The 24,998-nt window shown below is 43.5% G+C and overlaps 1 protein-coding gene across 8 annotated transcripts in view; it reads right to left on the reverse strand.

The window, feature by feature from the left end:
- SLC39A6 (solute carrier family 39 member 6) overlaps window positions 1-24,715 on the reverse strand; it is a 29,795-nt gene extending 5,080 nt beyond the window's left edge. For 2 of the 8 annotated variants that reach the window (XM_084850632.1, XM_084850638.1), the window contains exons 1-8: window positions 24,603-24,715; window positions 15,205-15,912; window positions 10,460-10,640; window positions 9,977-10,146; window positions 9,355-9,567; window positions 8,312-8,408; window positions 2,570-2,947; window positions 502-582 (exon numbers count right to left, since the gene is read on the reverse strand). In XM_084850632.1, the coding sequence (XP_084706758.1) occupies window positions 502-582; window positions 2,570-2,947; window positions 8,312-8,408; window positions 9,355-9,567; window positions 9,977-10,146; window positions 10,460-10,640; window positions 15,205-15,903 (1,819 nt within the window). In that variant the 5' untranslated portion in view covers window positions 15,904-15,912; window positions 24,603-24,715. Of the gene's footprint in view, window positions 1-501; window positions 583-2,569; window positions 2,948-8,311; window positions 8,409-9,354; window positions 9,568-9,976; window positions 10,147-10,459; window positions 10,641-15,204; window positions 15,913-16,778; window positions 16,798-23,795; window positions 24,035-24,318 lie in introns of those variants that run through there. The other 6 variants (XM_084850633.1, XM_084850635.1, XM_084850636.1 and 3 more) reach the window with 6 other exon arrangements.
- Between the last annotated feature and the right edge of the window lie 283 nt (window positions 24,716-24,998).

Genomic DNA, 24,998 nt, shown 5'->3' on the forward strand with positions numbered 1-24,998 from the left:
TAGACAAAAGGAAGGACTTCTTGACAGCAGTGCATTTGGGATTTGCTTTCCAAAAGATGTGGTGATGGCCACCAACTTAGACAGCTTTAAAGGGGGATTAGACAATTCATGGAGGATAAGACTACCAAAAGCTACTAATCATGATAGCTATGTACTACCTCCAGGATCAAAGGCAGCATACCTCTGTATACCAGTTGCTGGGGAGCTACAGGGGAACAGGACTATTGCCCTCCTGTTGTGCTTATGAGCTTCCCACAGATCTCAGGGTGGCCAATATGGTAAACAGGAAGCTGGACTAGATTTATTTCGATCCAGCAAGGTTCTTATGTTCAGGCAATTCTAAAAACATCTTGGAGGATGGGAAGCTACTGTTGTCGTTCACATAAGCTGTAGTTAAGCAATGAAATCCTCTAATTTGTATTTGGCTGATTAGTGTTATCACCATTGCCATTGAAGTATGGATACAATAATTTACTGTTCACCAACTCAAGTGTGTCTTACCTAATTCATGTGGTAACTCATGGCAAAAGACTGCAACAGAAGTACTTAAGCCGCTAGATAAACCTTCAGTAAAAGCAGCCCCTAGGAGAAGACAAAGATCATTACTGAGAAGTATTCTCACTTGGAAAATGCGGTTAAATCTGTATATAATAAAGGGCTAACCACACCCATTGTGCATAATATGGTCACTGTACTATAAGCAGCATATACTAGAATCAAAACAGACAGAAGGGAGGACAGCAAAATTACCAGGAGTAGAAAATATACTCATATAAAGCAAAGTTAGAAGGCTCCAACTATTCATCTCAGAAAAAATGGCTAGGATTGAGATTCTAATCATATTTCCCTTTTCAGTCCCACAGAAGCCAATAGACTCTCTGGCCCTGTTCGGATGCACATTGGGGAAAGGTGGTTTGGCTAACCATGCTGCAGGGTGGTTAGCGCTAACCACCGCGAGAACCTCTGTCACACGTGCCGGTAACCATGGCCTGCAGCATGGTTAGCCTAATCACTCACTAACCACCATGGTTACCGCTAAACTCCACAGTCCTCTGAACGAGCCACCATCCATCCCGGCGGCCTCAGCAGAGGAAGTTGCTGTGGGTGGCCATTTTGGGGCCTCAGTGGAGGAAGCTGCTGCAGGCAGCCATTTTAGTGCTCAGTTTCACAGCAAAGGCCAGCAGCCATCTTGGGGCTTGGCACCACAGCAGCTGCAGGCAGCCATTTCATGAGGGCTGGGGGGGGTGCAGGTTTGGGGGCAGGTGCACCATTTGAGGCAGAGATGCTGCTGCCGACAGCTGCCGGTCGGCCAGGGATGCTTCCCCTTATCATGGCGGACACCAGTGCTTGTGCCTGGGAGTTATAAGAGCTCAAGGTCACTGTGCCAATAACAGCGGTGCGGGATCCAAAGCATCTTTTCTCCTGGTGTGCTTCTCCAATTTTCATACTGCGGGCAGGAATGGAGAGCAAGGAAGCTGGCTCTCAGCTGCCGCATCATGTGTTGCTAGGCAGATTTTCACCATGGAGCTCTGGAATGCTGGCAGGAGTAGCTGGGCTGATTTCAGCCTCTCTTGCCGTAGAGCTCTATGGCAGCACTCAGTTAACCACGGGGGCCTGTTCAGCTGCCATGCTAAGCCATGGTTAGGACCGCTAACCATGTCGCAGCAAGTGGTTAGTGAGCGTGGTTAGTCCATGGTTAATAAACCACCATGGTTGGGAAAAATGCCGTTCAGACATCACACCAAACCATCATGGTCGGCTCAGAAATGCTAGCTATCATGGCTTAGTGTGATGTCTGAACAGGACCAGTCTGTAAATTTGTTAAGGAATCAGATGTACCAGAGGAATATATTACAGGTATATAAAAATCATGAAAATATGAAGAGCTTTAATACTAAGTAAATTGATAAAGAACTAAGAAGCATCTCATGAAAGGAACATTCTGCTGATGTAATGAAAAGAGAAAAAATATTTTTAGGCAATGAACAATTAACCAACAAGAGTATAGCTGTATACTCACATGTGTGTATGTACACATGCACACAGACATATGGCCTGATATCCTTACAAAGTTTTAAGGAGTGCTCAGTTTCTTTGACAATATGATGAGCACTTTTTTTTAGTACTTTGAAAACAGTTCATCCCGATTTTCAGGTAGGATAAGGAGTAACCAGCTAACAATGAGAGCCCGGCCTTGTTTTTGTATAAAGTAAAATTGACAACATTTAAAAGGCTAGTATCACGAGCACCACTTTATTTTAATCCATGGCTATCTTGACATTAGTCAATGGTGTGTACATGTTTTGCTAGTTATTTTTTAGAAGTTAAATACAAGCCTTAACTAATTCTGGATCTACAATACATCTGTCACTACATGGGGAATGTACTGTGAGTCTTACACATGATAGAATCTTGACAGAACTGAATCCAACACAAGGCTTCCATCTTTCCCCTTCTATACCAGTATAAACCCAGCAAAGAAACTGTGAGGGATCCAAGGCTAAGAAAAATGGGGAGCTGCCACCAACACTCATGAACCAGCTTTAGGAAAAAACCAAGATACACTAACCGATTGCGAGACCATCACTAAAGTTGTGTAGTCCATCACCCATAATTACCATCCAGGCTAGAGTAGCTATACCAGCATCTTTCAGTTCTTCACGAGAATAGCGCTGGGTATGGCTATGTGGGTGATGGTTCTGATGGTGATGGTGATGCAAAATATGATGGTAGTCGTGGTGATGATGACTGAGATGATCTGACTGTCCTAGTGTGTCATGCAAATGTGAATGGCATTTATTTCTACATCCCCTGGATGCATATTCATGGTCAGCGGCCTCTTGGTGGGAGTGAGCTATCATGACTTCTTCTTCTTCTTGTACTGCTGGCTTCTGTGAGATGAAATTTGATGGATCTTGCGAATGTGCTCCCAAGTAAGCTTCAGGTCCTCAGTAAAACAAAGGAAAAGCAGAAGTCAGGTAAATTCTCAAATTAATTTGAAACAAAAAGCAGAGTGTTCAGGAACATATTTCCATTTTACCTATTACTGCATTTTCAGTATTTGAATGCATTATTCCTAGAAAACTTTAGATCTTTCTATTTCTACAGGTCTCAGTGGGTGGTATACAATGTAGCTAGGTGAAATGTATTTGTTTCTGATCTATTTTTATATGATTCTTAAGGTCAATTTACACATGCAAGCCACACATATTTTCCCCATCACATCATATGTTAGGATCATATAGAGAAACATAAGAACTAGTCTACATGTGAATTCAGCCCACAGCCACCAGCAGCTATTTCTGATGCCTGAAAGGAGCATTGCTGCGATTGCAAAAATGCTGTCAACCACCGTGGGCTAATCCATAAATTTCTCTATGCAATCCTGTACATGGGAGGGTGTGTGTGGAGAAAATAACCAGTCTGCTTGCGTGTATGAAGTGGCCCAAGTTACAGCAGGAGAAACGTGTCTCAAAATGTTTCATCACAAAACTCTCAGAACTTTAGTCAGAAAGCAACCCCCCCTATGCCTTTGGTGAGGCCACACCAAGCCTTGAAGGAACAGGGTAGCAGAGCTCAACCTCAGCATGCTCATTTTGGTCAAGATGCTGAGATAATTTAATGAAAGCACACATGTGCTTTAGAAGGATATGAAAGAAAAACTAGAAGTTTGAGGATGGTAAAGATGAATTCCAATATGTAAGAAGCCTGGACCAGAGAGAAAGCACAAAGGTCACAAGGCAATAATTTCCCCAGAAAAAAGCCTTTCCTGAAGCAAAAAGCCTGAATGGAAGACTGTGCTGTAATGAGAACAGAATGCCATGTTTGAAATTATGGCTGTGGTAACCCCTAGTGGTAAAGTGAAGGAAGTTGCTAGTGAGTTGGGCACCGTGATAAACTATGGTGAATATGGAATCAAGAAATTCAGCACCACAAGTCAGGACCAAGTATCAAGACAGTCTTTATGCTACAGCCACTTACCCCAAGCAAGCACCTTCTACATTGTTCTCTAGCATAGTTTCTACAGCAATTAGCTTTGCCATGTGAGGTTTTATTTTACAGCAGTAATGGCCATCTTCCTAAGCCTGAGAGGGCAGCTACTGGAGCCCTCATCAGCCAAGCTGCTTGAGAGCCAGGCTACCTCAATTACAGACAGGCTATGACACAAGGTCAGAGGTGCCTTGACTACTCTTGCTCTATTTTACATCAACAATAAAAAGCACCATAATGGGTGGTATCCAATTAATCCCTCCTGCCTACAAAGCAGCTTCTGTCAGCAGAACAGGAGATTCTCTCTCCCTCCTGTAGCCTGCCACGTACCCTCAAAATCTGCTCTGGAAAGGTGGGGTGTTTGCTCCAGAACAGATTTGAGGGAGGCCACAGTGGGGAAGAGCAAAGGAGAAAGCCCCATTGCGCAAGTGGAAGTCTATCCCATATTAGATGAGCAAAAATACATGGATGCAAGGAATATTACTATGAAAACTACACATTTAAATTTGAAACCAGTACTACCCACTTGCTTTTTGCTCATTCTTAAGAAATCACTGGAAACAACAGTCAATGCTACACTACTAACCACAGCAAAACGCATAAACTTCCTAAAGATTCAACACAAAAATGAAATATAAACTAAGCACCCAAACAGCAAATTATGTTAGACAAGGCAGTATAAAAGTGCTCCCTTTGCAGAAAGCCACGCATTACAGCACTTGAAAACTGGACTCCTAATATCAAGATAAATTAGAAGGAGCTGTAACAGGCAATTCCACAAACCATTCATAGCTTCAGCAGCAACTACATGCCGCTCAAAGTGAGCTGTTATCCTTTCTTGCTTTTAAAAGCAGAGAAAGTAATTTTAAATATGATTCTGAGAGAGGGGATCACCAATTAGTATAAACCAACAGTAAAAACACATCCTGTATCAATGAGAAATGGTTCCTGGAAGAGAAGATCTCATCCACATTGAACTGCTAAACACAACCAGACAGGTACATTTTGAGGATGTAGATTCATACTACTGACATAGGCTATGGGTCAGCCTCAACTTCTGAAGCCATTTCCAGAGCATTTCAGACTATGACCCAGATTGCACATTATGGTGACAATTCCTGAGTTGTTCAGTCTAGGAATTGTGATGACTGGAAAACATAAGCCACATGCATGCCATTTCTGATTTCAGTGAAGTAGTGGATTGGCTTTTACCAACATTTCAGATTTGGACAACCTGATCAATAAGCCAAAATACAAAAGACGATGAGGGTTGCAACACTATATGTCTGGGATGAGTCCACGTGCCTTGAGATGTCTGACAGCTCTGATTCTGAATCAGAGTTGGAACAGCTAGATCAGAGCCTGGGGGAGGGGCCACCCCTACTGAGCCAAGATTCTGGGAGAGATTCCTCTGAAGGCCTTGACAAATAGATAGCCCAGGTTGAATTCCTGCCCCCTCCCTGCACCGTCAGAACTCAAGTTTCCGAGAAGGAAGAGGGGGATGACTTGAGAGATGCTAGGGCGTGTCGCAAAGGAGAGCAGGAAAAGTTAGGGGCAGGACTCAAGACACTCTGCCAGGATAGCCGCTCTTGGAAGCCAACATAGGAGGGAGCCAATCTAAGGGACAGGCATCATTGTGAAGTGAATGAGGTTCATGCCCAAACTGTTGGCAACTTCACCACCCTCTAGTTTGTCTCCTCTAATTAGAGACCGCAGATTAGTTGTTTAGGGGCCTAAGGCAGTCTGAGAGCTTCCTGGAATCTGCATTTGTAAAGAGGCTGGTCTCTAGCAAAATAAAGTAGTATCATCCTGAAGCTTTGTCTCTTTGTGGTGTTGATTGCAAAGTGGAAGAACAATTCATTTCTGACATTATACTGATTACCTGGGAATAAGCCCCACTGTACTCAGATTTTTTTTTAGTATAAGATTGCAGTAAGTTCATTACAAACCTTAACTCAGACTTTAGTCACTAATATACCATCAGTGTGGTTAGAATTACCAATCAGTATGATCATGGCATGAACAGAATACTTTTGTAAAGCAATCCACTACAAACCTTTTAGTTGATAAGTTTAAATCAATTTGATTCTAGGTTTTTTAAAAATACACACGCTTTCAACATATGTTTATTGACTAAATATAATTCTAAATAATGCTAGACATTTGGAATTCTGAACCAGAGAAGTCGTTATGCTAGATAAAATTGATCATGAGTAAATAGGAATGCTCTGATGTGTAATATAATTACATTTAATTTTACTTAGTTCAGTGACTTTAAATGGAAGTAACATTGACATGAGAATTTCTTGAAATCTGGTTAGCCATTAGAAATCTACTCGACATACTTGCATACGCCAAGCCTGTCATCTATATGACAGAATTCAGCAATAGCATTAATTTGTAAGCAACTGGCATGGTTCATAAGGTTAAATCATTTATAATACTATAGTTATAAAGATGATGTGTAGCTTCTTGGAACAGCTGGGATAGTATGGTGCCTAAGGGAATGAACTAGATAGTGAAACCAAAAGGTCTCTGGTTCAAATCTTACCTCTGCCACAAATTAAAAGCTCCTCCATCCCCACCGCACACACACAGAGTGCAATAAGATTATAATAATACTGACCTACCTTACAAAGTGTTATTGGAATGATTGCAACAAGGTAACGTATGCAAATCACTTTGAACAGTCTGAAGTGCTTTCTAAAGCACTACGTTATAGTAACAGTTGTAAAACTGATTGATTAGAATGTATATTTATATTTTTATTATTGTACACTGTCTAGATTTATGATATATGACAGGTGGTATAGAGACTTTAAAATAAATACATAAATGCCAAATACTATTCCTTTCAATCTTCAACAAACAAACAAACAAACACACACCTTAACGGGAGGCCTCAGTGCTGCCATTACTTTTGGCATCTGGAATAATGAAATGACAGCATCTCAGATGCTAGGGACATGTCATTTCTAGGGTGATCAACATTTCTATTAAGCACTCGGACACTCTGAAAAACTTCCAAGTCCCAAAAACCGTGGCGTTCCAAACACCAAGGAGAAATAGATCCCTTGCCAGTGCTGCAGCTATATAGTGTTTTTTTGGGAGGCAGGGTGAGAAGGGAAGAGGACAGCTGTGGTAGTGGTGAACAGCGGTACTACCATAAGCTCATTACAAGCTCAGCCCAAACTTCAGTAGTATTTGGCCTCAGCTCATAGTGAGATCAAGGGTGTATGTGAACTTACTGAATTACATTCCTGCACTGTGGGAGTTGTCAGATGACCACCAGAAGTGGCTCCTTTGGACCTTCTTGGTAGCTAAACCACTTATATTACAAAAACCAATGTCCACCCTCAAATACACAAAGATCTAACTGCACTTTCGGTGCACCTCTTACTGATAGCTTGAACATTACAGACACATTTCTGAAGATCTGGTCAGCATATATAGAGACTTTTGCCTAAGACTTGAGCCAAGGGATCTGAATTTCACTAATCTTGTATGAAGGCTCACCTGTATGCACGTTTCACCTGATATGATGACCCCTTATATATAAACTTGTTTATGTGGTTTCCCCATGCCCAGCATCCCTTCCTCCCTTTTGTCTCCCCTTTTATTTGGTGGTTGGTGTATTTCAGTTATTAAGTATTGTGAAAGTTGTTATACAAAAACTTATCCTGACCTATCACTAAGGTCTTCTGAAGAGGCACTCCTGGTGGCCCCACATGGGGTGGAGATCCACTTGGAAACCATCAGAAGGATAGCCTTTCTTGTGGCAGCTCCCATCCTATGAAATGGCCCTCCATCTGAGACCAGGCATGCATCTATGCTACCTTGTTTTCAGTGCTGGCTGAAGACTTCTCAGGCAAGTATTTCTTGACTGACAAGTAAATTCCAGCCACTGCTTTTTTGTTTTTCACTGTAACTTTCTTGTATTTTTTGTTTTATCTTATTGTACATTGCTCTGGTCTCTCTCGGTGTGAAGCAGTGTAAAACATAATAAACAAAGCGCTCTACATCAAGATAGATGGGAGGAGTGTATAATCAATTAAAACATAAATATTCTCTACAATGATCCTCAATCAGAAGAGAACCAAGCAGGAATGCAGTTACCCACCTTGAGGCAAGTGCATAGAGCAGGGACTTCCCTCTTGAGGAGGAAGGCCACACAGTGGTTCCTGTCCTTTTCAATGCTAGAAGTTTCCAAGATGTTGCTCTGTGCAGACACAAATCCTATGTGTGTGACTGCACAGAGACCATGAAGAACCGCTTGTAATATTTTTGACTGGCACAGCATACAACATTTACTGAAACTTACGATCATCTGTATCTACTTTTTCTTCGTTAGTTGAAAGCTGCGAGTCATATTTAGACAGCTGCTTCTTGATTTCTGCTTCATCATCTTCATTTTTTTTCTGACTCCCCCCAAAATAACAACCCCACATTGAAGTTATTGACATTTTAGCCACACGTCTTGAATGATACATATCTCACAGGACTGTAGAAAGCAACAACAGACAAGGTGGAATAGACTCAAAATTAAGAAAAAGCTGAAATACTTGAGGGAAATCTCACATAAGTAATAAAGATCAACAAGCAAGCAACATAATCTAAAGGAAATATTTCAAACAAGATTCTAATTCACTATTCATCGTTTCAATACCCAATAAGGAATCTCATTATGTAATTACAATAAGTACTTTTAAATCTCAAAGATTTTAATGGGGGAGAACTCAGTAAAAGTTTAACTTTCCTCTGGATATCAGTGGTTATTAAAAAGATGCTTAACTTTAGCTACCAGAGCACAATTATTCTAAGGGGCATTGGTGTGCAAGTGTGGGCTCTATTCAGGGCAATTGTATTCAGGCCAACACAGGCTCTATTCCATGAAATATCTGGCAGACCTGGAGCTGTGACTAGTATGCTTGGTGGGCAGGAGCTTCCTGCTCCCTCATTATGTTCAGCAGGGGTAAGCCACCTTTTAGGCCCATGGGCACATTTGGAAATTTGAGGAACTGTCCTGAGCACACCCATAAATGGCTACAATGGGCAGACATGGCTAGTTTCAAAGGACAAGTAACCTGTCTAGAGGCACTCATGGGAAATTAAGATGTCTCCCACTTTGCTTTGAAGCAATTCCAGCTGCCCATAAGAAAATACAAAAACATTCTTTAAATAAAAATTTTAAATAAAAATTGGGAGGAGTTGGGTATCTCGGTGGGCACCAAGGAAAGTGTCGGGGGCACACATTGCCTAGCCCTGGTGTACAGGTTATGCACAATTCAAGCCCCATGCAAACCATCCCTTAGTATTCATAGACAGAACAAGTTAAAGCTACTTTTCAAAACACTGCTTTCCTACCTTTTTTTTCTTGTCTTTAAACTGCTTAATTAAAGTGATCAAGTGCTCAACAAGAAACATAAAATATAGTCCTCCAAGTGCTGTAAGGCCCTTCCATGTAGAATCCAAATAAGCAGTTTCTTCTGAACTTTGAAAAACAAGATGCTTAAAAGGGGGATCTTTATTGTGTTCCACTAGTGGTTTCTCATGATGGTGATGGTGACTTCCATGAGACTAAAAGTTGAAAGGGAAAAAAGTTAATTCAGACAATTTTCCAGACAAGACAAGATGGGGTGGGAGGAGAATGGAATGGAGGAGTCTGTCAGTCCCAGATTGCTCTTGGTATCTGGGAGGTATATCTGGAAAAATGAACAGCAGCTGTACCTCTGTCCCGATATAATGAAAAGTGATTTATAGAAAAAGACTTGCTCTACACATGCAGAACACTAAGTGGTATGATCCTGAGGTGGTAAAGTATCACTTCAACTACAGGTAGTGGCACTAGTTTTGAATGCTTCCTCATGTAACATGGTTAACCATAAACATTTATCTACTTACAAGCTTCTCCTAATGAAATTTACAGCTTTTATCATGCCCCAAATAACACATGCCCAGTTAATACAAGCAAAAAGATGGTACTTACATGTGGAAGGAGATGTAAAAGAGCATCTCCACTTAGGGTACCAACAGCTAATGCCACAAGGAAACTTAAAAGGAACTTGAAAAATACACGATTCATAAGAGGCACCAATATTACGCCCAGTAATGAAAGAAAACTGATGATGGAAATGGATATAAATCCACCAATCCAAGCTGAAAAGGAGAAAAAAAGCTTTCAACGAAATGCTTCATTCACACATTGCTTTCTTGAGTAATGGGTTTCTTCCTTCCACATTATTTCTGAGGCAGGGGGAGCTGGTAGAAGATTGTACATAACATTTTGAGCACTGCTTGGTCTTAAGAAAGGGTACTGCCTCCCTTGCTTGTAGTTCCTTGTCCTTCAGGACACAACCACAAAGTCTGTGATTTAGGAGAGTCATCCAAAATAAAGGTTTATTTTGTTTTTAGTACAGAATCAATAATAGGAGGTATTAAAATGGGGAAATCTTGACTTCAACAAACCTACCTATTTGCAACGAATACGTTTTTGGAGGAGTTTCTGCCTTTTCACTTGTTGCATGAGTTATACAGAATCTGCCATCAATCTGGTTAATGATTGCTGGGCAAAGATAGCTAAATTCTGTCACTGTCAACAGAACTTGTGTACTCATTCCATGAGAAAGCATCAGTTTTGATGCATTGAGGCACTGTAGAAGAGGGAAAAAGTATTTCAGTAAAGTATGCACATAAAGACTAGGCGATCTATCTTCAAACTATGGTACCTCCTTTCTTGACTGACTGGTAAGCTTCAAATGTTTTGTTAAAAAAAACAGGCACAAAGGATATGTGTTCATTATGTGAAAACAAACAAAATATGGGCTTGTAGCTCTAACTATACACATTAAACAAGAACCTGGAAGAATCGTGCAACTAGTCCTGTGAGCCCAGGGTTTAAAAAAATATGTTCCCTTCCCCCCACAAACAGCAGCACCCCCAGCATGTGGGGCAAACTACTTGTGAAACAGGAATTTAAAAAGATAAGTTGTGAGATATTGCACATTATTCAAAGTCAAACATTGTATTGGGCAAATGCAAGCTGCTATAAGTTTGAAGCTTTGATACCAAAAATATTAGAGGCCCAGGAACAACAGGACAAAGTAAAATAGATTTAATGAGGCTAGTTACAGCTGGGCCAAAAGCTTTCACCCTTCCAGTGTATTACTTCATGGCATTCCAAATTGGAAATAATCCAGCAGACAACTGGACCCTTGAAGGCAATTATTTCTGTAGAGGTTTGGCATTCTATAATGTTTTGAATGATCAAGAAAATTAAAATCACTTGAAGTTTTATTATGTATGTCCTCTGAGGTCTACCTGCATACATCCCTAGGAAATATATTGCCCAAATAGATACATTCTTCTGATCATTTATTTGGGGAACTGGTTAAAGGCCTTGAACTGCAAATAGATTAGTTATAGCTATTTGTTAATAAGGGCAGATTTGGTCTTCCTAACTTCAAAATCTACCAGAACACCTTTATGTTAGCCCAGAGACAATATTTGATGGGGGAGAAGTTGGGGGTAGAATGCCCTGACTGGGTAGAATTAGAAAGGCAGAAAATAGCACCATTAGAAAGGTGGATAGCCCTAAATTCTAACCATCTACATAAGCCTCACATATATAGCCCTACCATTATGACTACAAGGAAGGCGTAGAGGGACTTGGGAACATCTTTGACCCTAATTCACATGGAGACCTCACACTGTGGGGCAAACCTAATATAAAAATTTGAGGTAAATCAGTACTATAGTGCACATGGGTAAATCTAAGAGTCAGCACTGTCACAGCTCATTGACAAAAGAGATTGTTTCAAAACTTTTGAGACCTTACGTTAGAATTTAAGCTCCCTAAAGCTGCCTTCTGGCAATATTAACAACTTGGACGTTGTCTGAGGGCTATGTTCGGTCCAGATGCCCCTGCAGCATCAGAGATTCCTGGGGTGCTTGCATTCCTACTCTCAGCAGAGTCATTTTCATGGGCACACAGATTTCTGTACTCTTATGGCAGAACTGAACTGGCTCCTACGCTAGATGAGTTGCAGATCAGATGGACCGCTAACTGGAGGGGCCGCTAGATACTTCTCAGTGGAGCTATATCCTCACAAACACCAAAAACTCTTCTCTAGATTTGCGGCTGCACTTAATCCAGCAGATCATCTTGAATGCACACCGGGCACCTGACAGATTTTTCCGGCTGAACATCCTGAAGCATAATAGGTGCCGGAGATGCTCTAAAAAGAGAGGGACTCTAACCCACATGTTATGGTCCTGCCCAGTTATTGCCCTCTTCTGGCATGAGGTAATAAAACATCAATTTTGTACTAGATACAGCAGTGGATTTCTCTGCTTATAATCTGTTGTTGGGATACTTACCACTGCAATAGGACACTGACAAGGGATGCAGACTCTGGATTCTATGGGCAGCCTTTGTGGCCAAGCATATTGTATTGAAGAACTGGAAATCCCCTACTACACCACATATAGAACAATGGACAGAGGACCTCTTGGACTTGGCCATAAATAAGAAAGTAGCATTTAGCAGGCGAGAGGCAAGCGAAATATATCTAAGTATTTGGCCCATGTTCTTGGAACTGTTTGATAGTTAGGCTAGATCTCTGAGGGAATATGAAAGCTATTATTTGGACATCACCTTCCCTGTTCCCTTCATTTCTGTCCCTCCCCTGCTTCCCCCTTGTCTTTTATCGCCTGTGTATTTTGTTTGTTTTTGTAAGTCTGTATGTGTAGCTAAATGTTCATTTGCTGTACTAAAAAAAATTAAAACTTTAAATAAAAAATATGGCTTAAAATTTCAGGCCAACTCTAATCAAGAGACTAAATGTTTGTCTTTTTAAAATTAAACACAGGCAATCCAGCCTATAAATAATCACCTATCTGATCACTTGCGGTGAATAAAGAATCACTTCAAGATGACAGGCAGGGAAGATTTTGCAAAAAGACTGTAGGTTCTTTCCCCCACTTTATGCCCAATATGTCAGAACTGACTGAGGACTGGTCATTATTGGCTTTATTAACTTAGTTCGGGTCAGATGATCACCTGGGGGAACCCAGGAAATCCATTTGAAAATTTGGATTTGGAAATCCAAATCTTGCACACCCCTAATTTTCACCCAACCTACAACCCACAGCTTGCAGTATTGGTTTCAGGGTGGCTGAAAATGCACTATGCCCACGCTGTATTCAGGCACCATGGTGTGGGTAATGAGGGCAATCCAGTGCAGGGGTGGGAGAAAAAGCTGATGCTGCATTGTTTCCCCCACCAATCATCTGAACAACCCTTTAGTCTTGCAAATGTCAACAAATTAGCTACCCTTCCATTCTGTTTGTCTATGCTAAGTGATGTGTAACTGGAAAGCTGGCCTTCTCCATTAGCAGAAAAGCTGGTGCAATAAATGTTCATTCTTATACAGGGTCTACTATTTCCACAAGAACAAACTCATTCTAGCAGCCTCACACTTGCAGGTCACATGGAAAGCTTAGCCGTGTAAGCTTACTACGTGTGCCATGTCATATTTTAAATGTACTTTCCATGTATGCTGGCTCACTCTGTACAGTGTTCGCATGCCAGCAGCCCAGCCACCCAGACTATCAATTTCTAGTGTTCTAATGTTACTGCCTGGCAAGTACATTTAAATGTGAGTATGCATGCAGTATGTGTAGAAAGCTGTGCAGTATAGTGGTTAGTGTCACACCACGAGCAAGGAGACCCAGATTCAAATCCCCAGTCAGCCATTAAGCTCACTGGGTAACCTTGGGTCTGTCACTTATCACTCAGCCTAAACTACCTCACAAGGTTGTTGCAACAATATAAAAAGGCAGAGAACCTGATTCCAGAGTCTTTCAGTAGCCCCTAACCCAAATGCCCTAGGCAAAGCTCTTCCAGACCAAACCATGCCTTAGGTCATATAGAGGAGTAGTAGTACTGAAATCTTTAACAAGCCTCTTTTTTCAATTTCATAATTTATGAAGTTTGTTTTCAGCTTGCTTATACATGCTGAAATAACAAAGAAGTTTAAGGTGAAACCAGAGTTTTATCTTTTCTTGAAGGGAAGTGCAAGCTCATCCAATTGAGATTTTGATACCCTCTTGACTCCAGTCAGACTGTGACCACAAACCTACACGTACATATATTTACAGAATTCTGACAAATAATGTTTTACAAAAGATGGGCTTATTAATGTTAGCCATGAAAGGTGAAGCCCAGTGGTATAATGATTTACTGAAACTTGAGAAAAGTTAGTCATAGAGCAGCTAATCTAACAAGGTCTTCTAGCAATGAACTACAACTTTATTCACCAAAACTGTTCTTTTTAATTTTGCTAAATATTAGAGCCTTTCACACTCTGGCTTGATCTGGAATTACTTGTTGTCTCCTGGTCATGATCACCAAGGTTGCTGTTGTTGTTTAAGAACCCAGGCTTTATTTTCAGACATGTATTCAGCCACTTACCTGATGGCCTGAAAAAAATCCCTCCAGGCACCCAAGCAACAGACTTCTAATTTCTTGCTTGACTTGGAAGATAAGGATATCAGTGGCTACTAGTCATTATGCCTATGTACTACCTCAGTATCAGAGGCAGTATGCCGCTGAATACCAGTTGCTGGGGAACACAAGCAGGAGGGGCCTATTGTGCTCATGGCCTGCTTGGGGGCTTCTCATTAGCAAAGTGGCTAGGCAGATGCCAACAGAAAGCTACACGTGACAGGTCTTTGGTCTGATCCAGCACGGCTCTTATGTTCTTATTACTTGCCAATAATAAATACAATATATGACTAATCATGCTATTTATGGTACCTGATCTTGATATGTAGATATTTTTCCCTGCTGTTTTTCTAAAAGAACTGTCTTAAACTACATAAACTTTGAGAGATCGCACAGAGAAGTGAATGTAGTGTATGTGAACTACTAACACCCACATATGATTTGCCCACAGACTTGAGAAATCCAGAATGCCAGAACACGCCCTAACCTACACAGGTCTGTAGACAAATGGAACTCCCAATATGCAGCTCCACAAATAACTCCCGTTTGAAAACATCTGAACTGACCCTTATATGGTGCCTCTATGGAAGTCTACAGAATACCCAGCAAGAGACAATCAATAAGGGTTCCTCTAAGAATAGAAAGGATTACAGTATTATCAAATATCACGACTTTCCTAAAACAAAACTAAAACAAAAAATTCCAAGTACCTCTTCCGTAATTTGTTTTCTTATTTTAGAATACATGTAACTTCCTCTTTCAGATTTTCTCAAGGATTCATTTGCTTTTCCACTTACAAGCAAACTCGCATTGCTGCTCTCAAGAACAATATTGGGAGTGGGACTGGCAAAGCCCATGTGTGTAGACTTCAATTCTGCAGTTTCTGAATGCTGTGGCAGAGGTTTGCCCTCTGTGGCCATGGTGTAGGTGGATGCTGTTATAGCAACTGCTGTGCTCTTGCTATTCACAGGACCCTGCTTGTGGTCAGCACTCTCTATTTTAGGCAAATCCTGATTATTCCGAAGATCTTTGTTTCCACCTGCAGATTCGTCACTAGGGCAACCTGTTTTCTCAAAGTTTGTACTGAGGGTAACGTGATTATGATGGTGGTGATGGTGCTTGTGATCTAGGGAAATTCTTTTCACCTTCTCAAGGCCCATATTCTGTAGCAGTTTTCTAAACCCTTCAATAGTCAATGTTTTGTTCTCCCCATAACGAGAAAAGAGTTTCTGAAGGTGATGTGTCTGCATATGTGTGGCCAGATCAACATTGATACCAATTGCCTTCTTGGGAATGAATTTCTCTGCAGTTTGAGAAATAGTGGCTGGTTCCAAGCCATGGTGGTGAGCTTCACAAAACAAGTGTATGGAAAATAAAAGGAGCAAAGTCACATAAAGCTTACTTGCCATAGCAGAGTCCTATAAAAAGAGAATGACATAAGAAAGAAATTAAAACAATTACTCATGTATGCTATTCTCAGATTGATTCAGCAGCATGTACATAAAATATTTTCCAGAAATTACTGCAAATTTAAAATGTTAAATTGTACATTTTTCTTTTTATATGTGAAAATTATATAATCACAAGAGGAATCTGCAAAACAACATTGCAGGGTAGACTGATACTGCTCAGAATTCCAGCAAGCCAACCATGCCCAATTCCAGGATATTCTACTCCATTACCACTCTCTCCAATTGTCTATTTCCCCCACCAGTCAGCCAGCATTCTGTGGCCACTGAATATGCTCAATTTTCACTGAGCTGTTTTTTTTTCAGGGGGTGGGTGTGTTCTAAAAAAGAAATTGTACTTCTGCAAACCTTGGGATCCCTACAAGACTGTTGATACCTCCCTCTTGTGCGTGGATGTTTCCACTTTGGATACATAAAGATCTGCACTCAGAGAATGAGTTCACTATTATTGGTAAATCAGAGGATAAGACGTTGGTACAAATGACTTATTACACTGTCAATTCTGACTCACCACTGTATCCAGATCTACACTACTATTGGCATAAATATTCCTTCAAGTTTTCTAAGAAAACAGACATGCCATAGGAAAGTAGTTTCAATAAAAATCACTTTGATTTTCTGACCAATATTTGTTAATGCTTATAGCAGGGATGGGGAACATTTCTGGGTCTGAGGGCCGGAATCTATTTTGGAGAAACTCTCAGGGACTGTATGTAGAAATGGGCAGGGCTGGAACACCCCCCACCCATTCTATTTTTACCGATTTATAATAGGAATTATGTCTACATAGAAACATAAGTACGATATCTACTCACAAATAAGCAGGACAAGCCTCTGCATGTCTATTCAGAAGCAAGCAGGACTGAATCCCTCAGCAGCACTTTCAAATAGCATCCCAAACATCAAGTGTAGGGTTGTGTACTCAGGACAAGGCTCAGAAGGAAGCAGGACTGAATCACGCAGCAGCAGCGTCTTTCTTTCGGCTGGAACTATCCCTGCCCCCTCTGCCCTGCAGGAGAAGCTCTCACCTTTGATCAGCAGCTGATCAGAAATAAGTGATCTCCCCTGCTAATCCCTGAAAAAGGTGCCTGTTTCAGCACTAAGCAGAGGAGAGCACTTACCTGTTTCCCGCCTCCCAGCTGAGCAGAGCAGAGCAGAGCAAGCTGCTCCAGCTGGTCCAGGGACTACAGAAGCAGGCAAGCTCCCAGAGAGCGAGCGAACAGAGCGAGCGAACAGGGGGAGCAAACAGGAGTTGGCCAGGGGAGTTGCAGTGGTTGAAGAGACAAAGGAGACAAAGGAGACAGAGGCTAAGAGGTAAGTGGGTTGCAGGAAGCCCAGGGCGCTGCCCTTTATCCTTCTGACTGGCTGTGAGCTCACCAGGAGCTTCTGAGAGCTCCAACTGAATTGGAGGGGTGTGGCCTGAGTACTCCCAGCAGCTGACTGGGCGGGAAGCTTCAGTCTGTTTCCCGCCTCCCAGCTGAGCAGAGCAGAGCAGAGCAAGCTGCTCCAGCTGGTCCAGGGACTACAGAAGCAGGCAAGCTCCCAGAGAGCGAGCGAACAGAGCGAGCGAACAGGGGGAGCAAACAGGAGTTGGCCAGGGGAGTTGCAGTGGTTGAAGAGACAAAGGAGACAAAGGAGACAGAGGCTAAGAGGTAAGTGGGTTGCAGGAAGCCCAGGGCACTGCCCTTTATCCTTCTGACTGGCTGTGAGCTCACCAGGAGCTTCTGAGAGCTCCAACTGAATTGGAGGGGTGTGGCCTGAGTACTCCCAGCAGCTGACTGGGCGGGAAGCTTCAGTCTGTTTCCCGCCTCCCAGCTGAGCAGAGCAGAGCAGAGCAAGCTGCTCCAGCTGGTCCAGGGACTACAGAAGCAGGCAAGCTCCCAGAGAGCGAGCGAACAGGGGGAGCAAACAGGGGGAGCAAACAGGAGTTGGCCAGGGGAGTTCGGCAGGGGAGGTCAAGGGGGAGGCCCCTAACATTTTTTTTTATTTTTTTTTTTACTAACTTTTTTTCATTTATTTGTCTTGTAACACACACTTCCACACCAGTGGGACTCTGCTTTTAACCTCTACTGAGTAGAGGAGCAGGCACAGGCTAGTCTAGAACAATCACAAAGCTAGACACAAAAAGGGAAAAGAGGCAATGGAAGGACAAGACTCTCCAGTGGTGGTGACCTGTAAGGTGTGTGCAATGTTTGTTTTCTTGCCTGAGAACAACATGGCCTACACCTGCAACAAGTGCAAGTTGATCACGCTGCTGGAAGAGAAAGTAAGTGGACTGGAGCGGCGACTGTCAACCCTCCGGGGAATAAGAGAACACGAAGAGTTCTTGGACAGAATGGGAGAACTACAGCAGCAAAGGGCAGACCAGAAGCTTGAAGAGCAACAGCAAGATGAGGCAGTGGGAAATGCTGAGGTGAAGAAAAATGGAGTAGAGGATACTCCTTGGAAAACGGTGACAGTTAGGAGAAGAAGAACTAGACGCCACTCTGCACCAGTGGAAGCGGTGGAGCTGTGGAACCGATTCCAGGTACTTGCAGATGAGACTGGAGGACAGCCTGCAGAGGAAGAATCACAGGGGAACCTGCATGAGAGTGAGCAAGAGGCTAAAGGTCAGTCAAACAGAGGCGATGAAACCCAGGCCTACAAGAAGAAGAAGAGAAGAGTGGTAGTAGTGGGAGACTCCTTGCTGCGTGGGATCGAGACCCAAGTATGTCGCGAAGACCCGTGGACTCGCCAGGTATGTTGTCTCCCGGGAGGACAGATTAGAGACGTGACTGAAAGGTTGCCTGCACTCATAAAGCCCACTGACAGGTATCCCTTTCTTCTCATCCATGTGGGAACAAATGATACCGCCAAGCGGAGCTACGAAGAGATCACGTCAGACTTTGAAGCTTTGGGAAGGAAACTCAAGAACTTTGGGGCCCAGATAGTTTTCTCATCCATCCTTCCAGTAGTTAGAAGAGGGATAGAAAGGGAACGAAAAATACTCCGGGTGAATGACTGGCTACGAAGGTGGTGCCGACGAGAGAGATTTGGATTCTGGGACCACGGGCTATACTTCCTGGAAGATGGGCTGTTGGCTAGGGATGGGTTGCACCTCACAAAGGCTGGGAAGAATGTGTTTGGCCACAGCATGAAGAACTTCATCAGGAGGGCTTTAAACTGAATCCTACGGGGAAGGGAGATGTAATGTTGGGGGTAACAATGGACGTAGGCGCATGCACTGCAATGGAGAGAACAGCTCTGATAGCGTCCAATAATAGTCTTCAGACACAGGTAGGAAGAAAGCCAGACTATGAAGCACATGGTCTTCGATGTCTATATACTAATGCCCAGAGTATGGGAAACAAACAGAACGAACTTGAACTCTTAATACAGGAGGGAAATTATGACTTGATAGGTATAACTGAGACTTGGTGGGATGACTCTCATGACTGGAATACAGCAATTGAAGGATATAACTTGTTCAAAAAGAACAGGAGGAACAGAAAGGGAGGCGGGGTTGCACTGTATGTGAAAAATACATATCTCTGCACAGAAATACAGGAGGAGGAGCTTGGTAGCCCCATCGAGAGCATCTGGGTTGAAATAAATGGAGCAAAGAATAAAAGGAACCTGGTGGTCGGAGTCTACTACCGGCCACCCAATCAAGGAGAAGACAAGGATGAAACTTTTGAAAAGCAAATAGCCAATGTTTTAAGGAAGCATGATGTAGTAGTAATGGGGGACTTCAATTTCCCCGATATTTGTTGGGAGACAAATTCTGCAAAACATGGCCCCTCCAGGAAATTCCTGACTTGTGTGGCGGATAACTTCCTCCTACAGAAAGTAGAGGAAGGAACTAGAGGATCGGCTATCCTTGACTTGATCCTAACCAACAGAGATGACTTAGTGGATAAAGTAGCAGTTACAGGAACTCTGGGGGAAAGCGACCATGTTGTACTTGAGTTCTTGGTTCTAAGGGAAGCAAAAGCCGAGTGTACTCAAACGCGTACCCTGGATTTTAGGAAAGCTGATTTTAATAAACTCAGAACAATGATCAGTAAGGTCCCATGGCAAGCAATGCTAGCGAGAAAAGGAGTCCAAGATGGGTGGGAACTTTTAAAAAAGGAAATTCTCAAGGCACAATCACAAACAATTCCAACAAGAAGAAAAGGTGGAAGACAACAGAAGAAGCCAATGTGGCTTCACAAAAAGCTTAGGGATGACCTGAAAACAAAAAAGGACACATATAGGAAGTGGAAAGAAGGCCAAGTAACAAAGGAAGAGTACAGGCAGGTAGCACAGAATTGCAGGGATGGCGTCAGGAAGGCTAAAGCGGACAACGAGGTGAGGTTAGCGAGGGATGCTAAAAACAACAAAAAGGCTTTCTTCAGCTACGTGCATAGTAAAAGGCAGAGGAAAGAAATGGTTGTTCAGCTATTAAATAAGGATGGCAAAATGATAACAGAGGACAAAGAAAAGGCAGAGGTGCTCAATTCCTACTTTGGCTCAGTCTTCTCCCAAAAGAGGGTCTATGACCCCCCTGGCAAAGGCGAAGTACAGGCTGAAGGGGCAGGATTGCAGCTTGAGATCGACAGGCATATGGTCAAGGAACACCTCATTACTTTGAATGAGTTCAAATCTCCAGGGCCAGATGAACTGCATCCTAGAGTCATAAAGGAACTGGCAGAAGAACTCTCAGAACCGCTGTCTATTCTCTTTGAGAAATCATGGAGGACCGGGGAAGTGCCAGATGACTGGAGGAGGGCTAACGTTGTCCCTATCTTCAAAAAGGGTAAAAAGGAGGAACCTGGGAACTACAGACCAGTCAGTCTGACATCAATCCCTGGGAAAATTCTGGAGCAGATCATAAAGCAATCCATCTGGAAGCACCTTGACAACAATGCCGTGATTACTCGAAGCCAACATGGATTTGTCAAAAACAAGTCCTGCCAGACAAATCTGATCTCATTTTTTGATCAAGTCACCTCCCTTGTAGACCGTGGGAATGCTGTAGACATCATATACCTCGACTTCAGCAAAGCTTTCGACAAAGTGCCCCATGATATCCTGATGAGCAAACTAGCTCGAAGTGGGCTAGATGAAACAACGATCCGGTGGATCCACAGTTGGCTACAGAATCGGACTCAAAGAGTGCTTATCAATGGGACCTTCTCAAGCTGGGGAGAGGTAACGAGTGGGGTACCGCAGGGCTCAGTCCTGGGCCCAGTGCTCTTCAATATTTTTATTAATGACTTGGAGGAGGAGGTGCAGGGAATGCTGATCAAATTTGCAGATGACACAAAATTGGGAGGGATAGCTAATACTTTGGAAGACAGAAACAAAATTCAAAGTGATCTGGATAGACTGGAGTGCTGGGCAGAAAACAACAGAATGGCATTTAATAGGGACAAATGCCAAGTTCTGCACCTAGGAAAAAGAAACCAAATGCACAGTTACAAGATGGGGGATACGTGGCTCAACCACACTACGAGCGAGAAGGATCTTGGAATTGTCGTCGATCACAAGCTGAATATGAGCCAACAATGTGATGTGGCTGCAAAAAAGGCAAATGCTATTTTGGGCTGCATTCATAGAAGCATCGCTTCCAAATCCCGGGAAGTACTAGTTCCCCTCTACTCAGCACTGGTTAGGCCTCATCTGGAGTACTGTGTCCAGTTCTGGGCACCACACTTTAAGAAGGATGCAGACAAACTGGAGAGGGTTCAAAGGAGGGCAACAAAGATGATCAGGGGACTGGAAACAAAGCCCTATGAAGAGAGACTGAAAGAACTGGGCATGTTTAGCCTTGAGAAGAGAAGACTGAGGGGAGATATGATAGCACTCTTCAAGTACTTGAAAGGTTGTCACAGAGAAGAAGGCCAGGATCTCTTCTCGATCATCGCAGAGTGCAGGACACGGAATAATGGGCTCAAGTTACAGGAAGCCAGATTCCGACTGAACATCAGGAAAAACTTCCTGAGTGTCAGAGCAATACGGCAATGGAACCAATTACCTGGGGAGGTGGTGGGCTCTCCCACACTGGAGGCCTTCAAGACGAGGCTGGACAGCCATTTGTCAGGGATGCTCTGACTTGGGTTCCTGCATTGAGCGGGGGGTTGGACTCGATGGCCTTGTAGGCCCCTTCCAACCCTACTATTCTATGATTCTATGATTCTATGATCTCCAGTCAGCTGTTAATCAGAGAAGAGCTTTTCCCTCTGCAGCAGATGGGCCAGGGCCAGAAGCTGATGGGCTGATTGAGTAACCTCCGCATGCCAGAGATTCCCCATCCCTGGTTTACAGACTGCCTTTCTAACCAAATGGAAGTTCAAACTGATTCAGAAAAAAAAGAAATGAAAGTGAATTTAACAATACAATCCTAAAAAAACGAGAGGAGAAAAATCAAATTTCAAGGCAGCACCCACAATTATGTATCAGCAATCTTCCATCTTTAATACTTGTCTGAACAGGCAACCTGTCTTTGAAAACTTGACAAGATTGGACTCTGCTGGACCCGAATTCCAAAGTCTCAATTCTGTGATACAAAATGCTTTGTTCTACAACTGAATTTGTCCTCAACAATTTAACCTCAAGCACGGTCTCATCCATAGATTTAAATGGCTGATCTCAAGCTATTAAGAGCTTTATAGATGATTACTACCAGTAACAAAATAGTATGTTACACAAAGGAACGATGTAATTATTTTAAATTGTGCCTAGGCACATATTGAAGAACTATGGTAGTTTAGCAGGTGCTGAGGAGAAGCTAGATGGAAAACCTGCAAACATTTCCTCTTTGGTGACTCTAGACCCCTTCAATAAGAACCAAGAAGGCAATTTTATCTCACAATCCTGGTAAATCTCATGCTATGACTACTACCAGATGACTTGGTGGTAACTACATAGGTAGATTTTTAATGACTTCATATAGAAAGATTGTTTCAGACAAGGACAGCTTATCACTTGTGAATAAGTATCTCCTTCCTCCCCACCCGCAAGATTGCTCTCTCCTTGTCCTCCCATCTTTGTTTATAAAAGAAAATCTGTACATGGGTAGATATTCTAAAAGTTTGATTTTTATTATTTTATTTGTTGTTTTTAACTGTTTTATCATGTGCCCCCCCCCGATATCATTTTGTTATACGGTGGCATAAAAATATTGTAATAAATAATCAAAAAGACAAAAAGCCATAGAATAGGGCTCTTGGAATGTTGTGTTATTAGGCCCATATGAATCCCACTGCTGATCGCTATGTTTTACATTCAGGGAGATGATCTTTTTGAGCATGTATTTGGAAGTTTGCTTTCTACAGAGTGGAGATTTAGCCATGCTTCTTATTTAAACGTTCTGTGTTAACTCAGAATCCTTCACATTGCATTACAACATGATTTGGTCCGCTAAGAAATATAATTCTGCCTATTTTGTATCTAAATAGAGCTCAATAATATTAATCAGGTCCAAAACTGAACAAGACAAAGGAACAGCTCTCTCATTGCAAGGACTAAGAACATACTTGATGCACGTACCACAATGGTCTAGCACAGCCTTCCCCAAAGCGGCGTCCTCCAGTTGCTTTGGATGACATCTCCCATCAGTCCCAGCCAGCATGGCCAATAGTCAGGGGTGATGGGAATTGTAGTCCAAAATATATGGAGGGCATTAGGTTGGGGAAGCCTGGTTTAGCAGCACCCTCCAAAGTCTGTGAACCCTTCAGTCCAACCTGTGCACATGCACTCAGAAGTACTCCAGCCAGTTCAGAGGATCAACAAGACCTCGGTTGTTGTACATCATTTCCCTTAACCACTTTGCTTACTGGTAGTGGGTGCATCTGCTTCTTTCCACCTACCTCCTCAACGGTTGCTTATAGTAACCTCAGGTGAGCAGCAAGGCAGGTAACAAGCCTGTGATAAGACGGTGGGCAGGTGATGGCTACTGTCTTGCAGGTGCATTACTGGCCTGGAGCCCATGACTCAGGAATTATAGCGTCCCCGCCCCCAAGCGTGCCCAGAGGCAAAGGCACACAGGGCTCCAGCAACCTTCCACAAGCTCTGCAGAGCAGCACATTTTGGCAGGTCACGGCTTGCCCTGCGGAGGCGAAGAAAGCAGCATCTGTTCCTACACGACTATTAGAAAGGTACCGGAGGAGCCCTGCCACCCGTTAAGTAAGAACAAGTTCGCTGATTGCGGCGACCGGGGCGTGGGGCCCATGTAGCCCAGCCCGGTCTGCCTTTGGGAAGGGCCCACAAGCAAGGCGCGAAGGCAACACCCCTCTCCTCTTTGTCCCCAACACAGAGCGCCCGGAGACAGGCTGCCCCTGCACATGGAGCCAGGCTCACTTGGCCCCACGACTTCCCCCTTCCGCGGCTCACCGGCCGAAGCCGGGTTCTCACCCATTCACCCGAGCGGCCAGCCCCGCCTCTCAATCGCGGCCTGTGTGCGCGAGAGATGCAAGGCGGATGTGGAAGAGTGACGGTTGCTGGTCGTTTAGCGTCGAGCACAAGGTCCCCCGCCCCCACCCGAGCACGGGGCAGACGCGCTTCGCGCACGCGCGCCTGCCCTCGAGGAGGAGGAGCGGGGGTCTCCCCGGGCCCCTTCTTCCCATCTCCCGGGCAACCGGGGCGACCGACGGGGCTCCTCAGGCAAGTGCACTCACCCCACCTGGAGCGCCGCGCCGCGCCGCGAGGCCCGGCCTCTTCCCGGGCTACCTCCTTCCCCCTCACACAACGCCTCGTCCGCTTGGATCAGCAGCACAGCGCCCCGGCCTACGGTCGAAGAAGGATGCGGCGAATCGGGATGCGGATTGGTGTCACGAGGCCTATTAAGAACCAATCGGCACTGCGGGTGTCTTTGCTAAATAAGGGGGAACAGCGAGAACAACGCGAGACAAAAGACCCGCGTGGTGAGGATGGCGGCGGGCTGTCCGAGCGTCAACTGAGTGGCGCTTTAAAACGGCGTCATGTAAAGAGCCCGCAAACTTCCGTGAAGGGGTGCTCTCAGTTGTACGATAAAAGCTCAGTGTGAAGGAGCCCAAATACTGGAGAAAAAGACG

The sequence above is a fragment of the Heloderma suspectum genome, chromosome 4 (genome assembly GCF_057233095.1).
Source record: "Heloderma suspectum isolate Gila_16-S chromosome 4, 16-S_ref, whole genome shotgun sequence".
NCBI lineage: Eukaryota > Metazoa > Chordata > Lepidosauria > Squamata > Helodermatidae > Heloderma > Heloderma suspectum.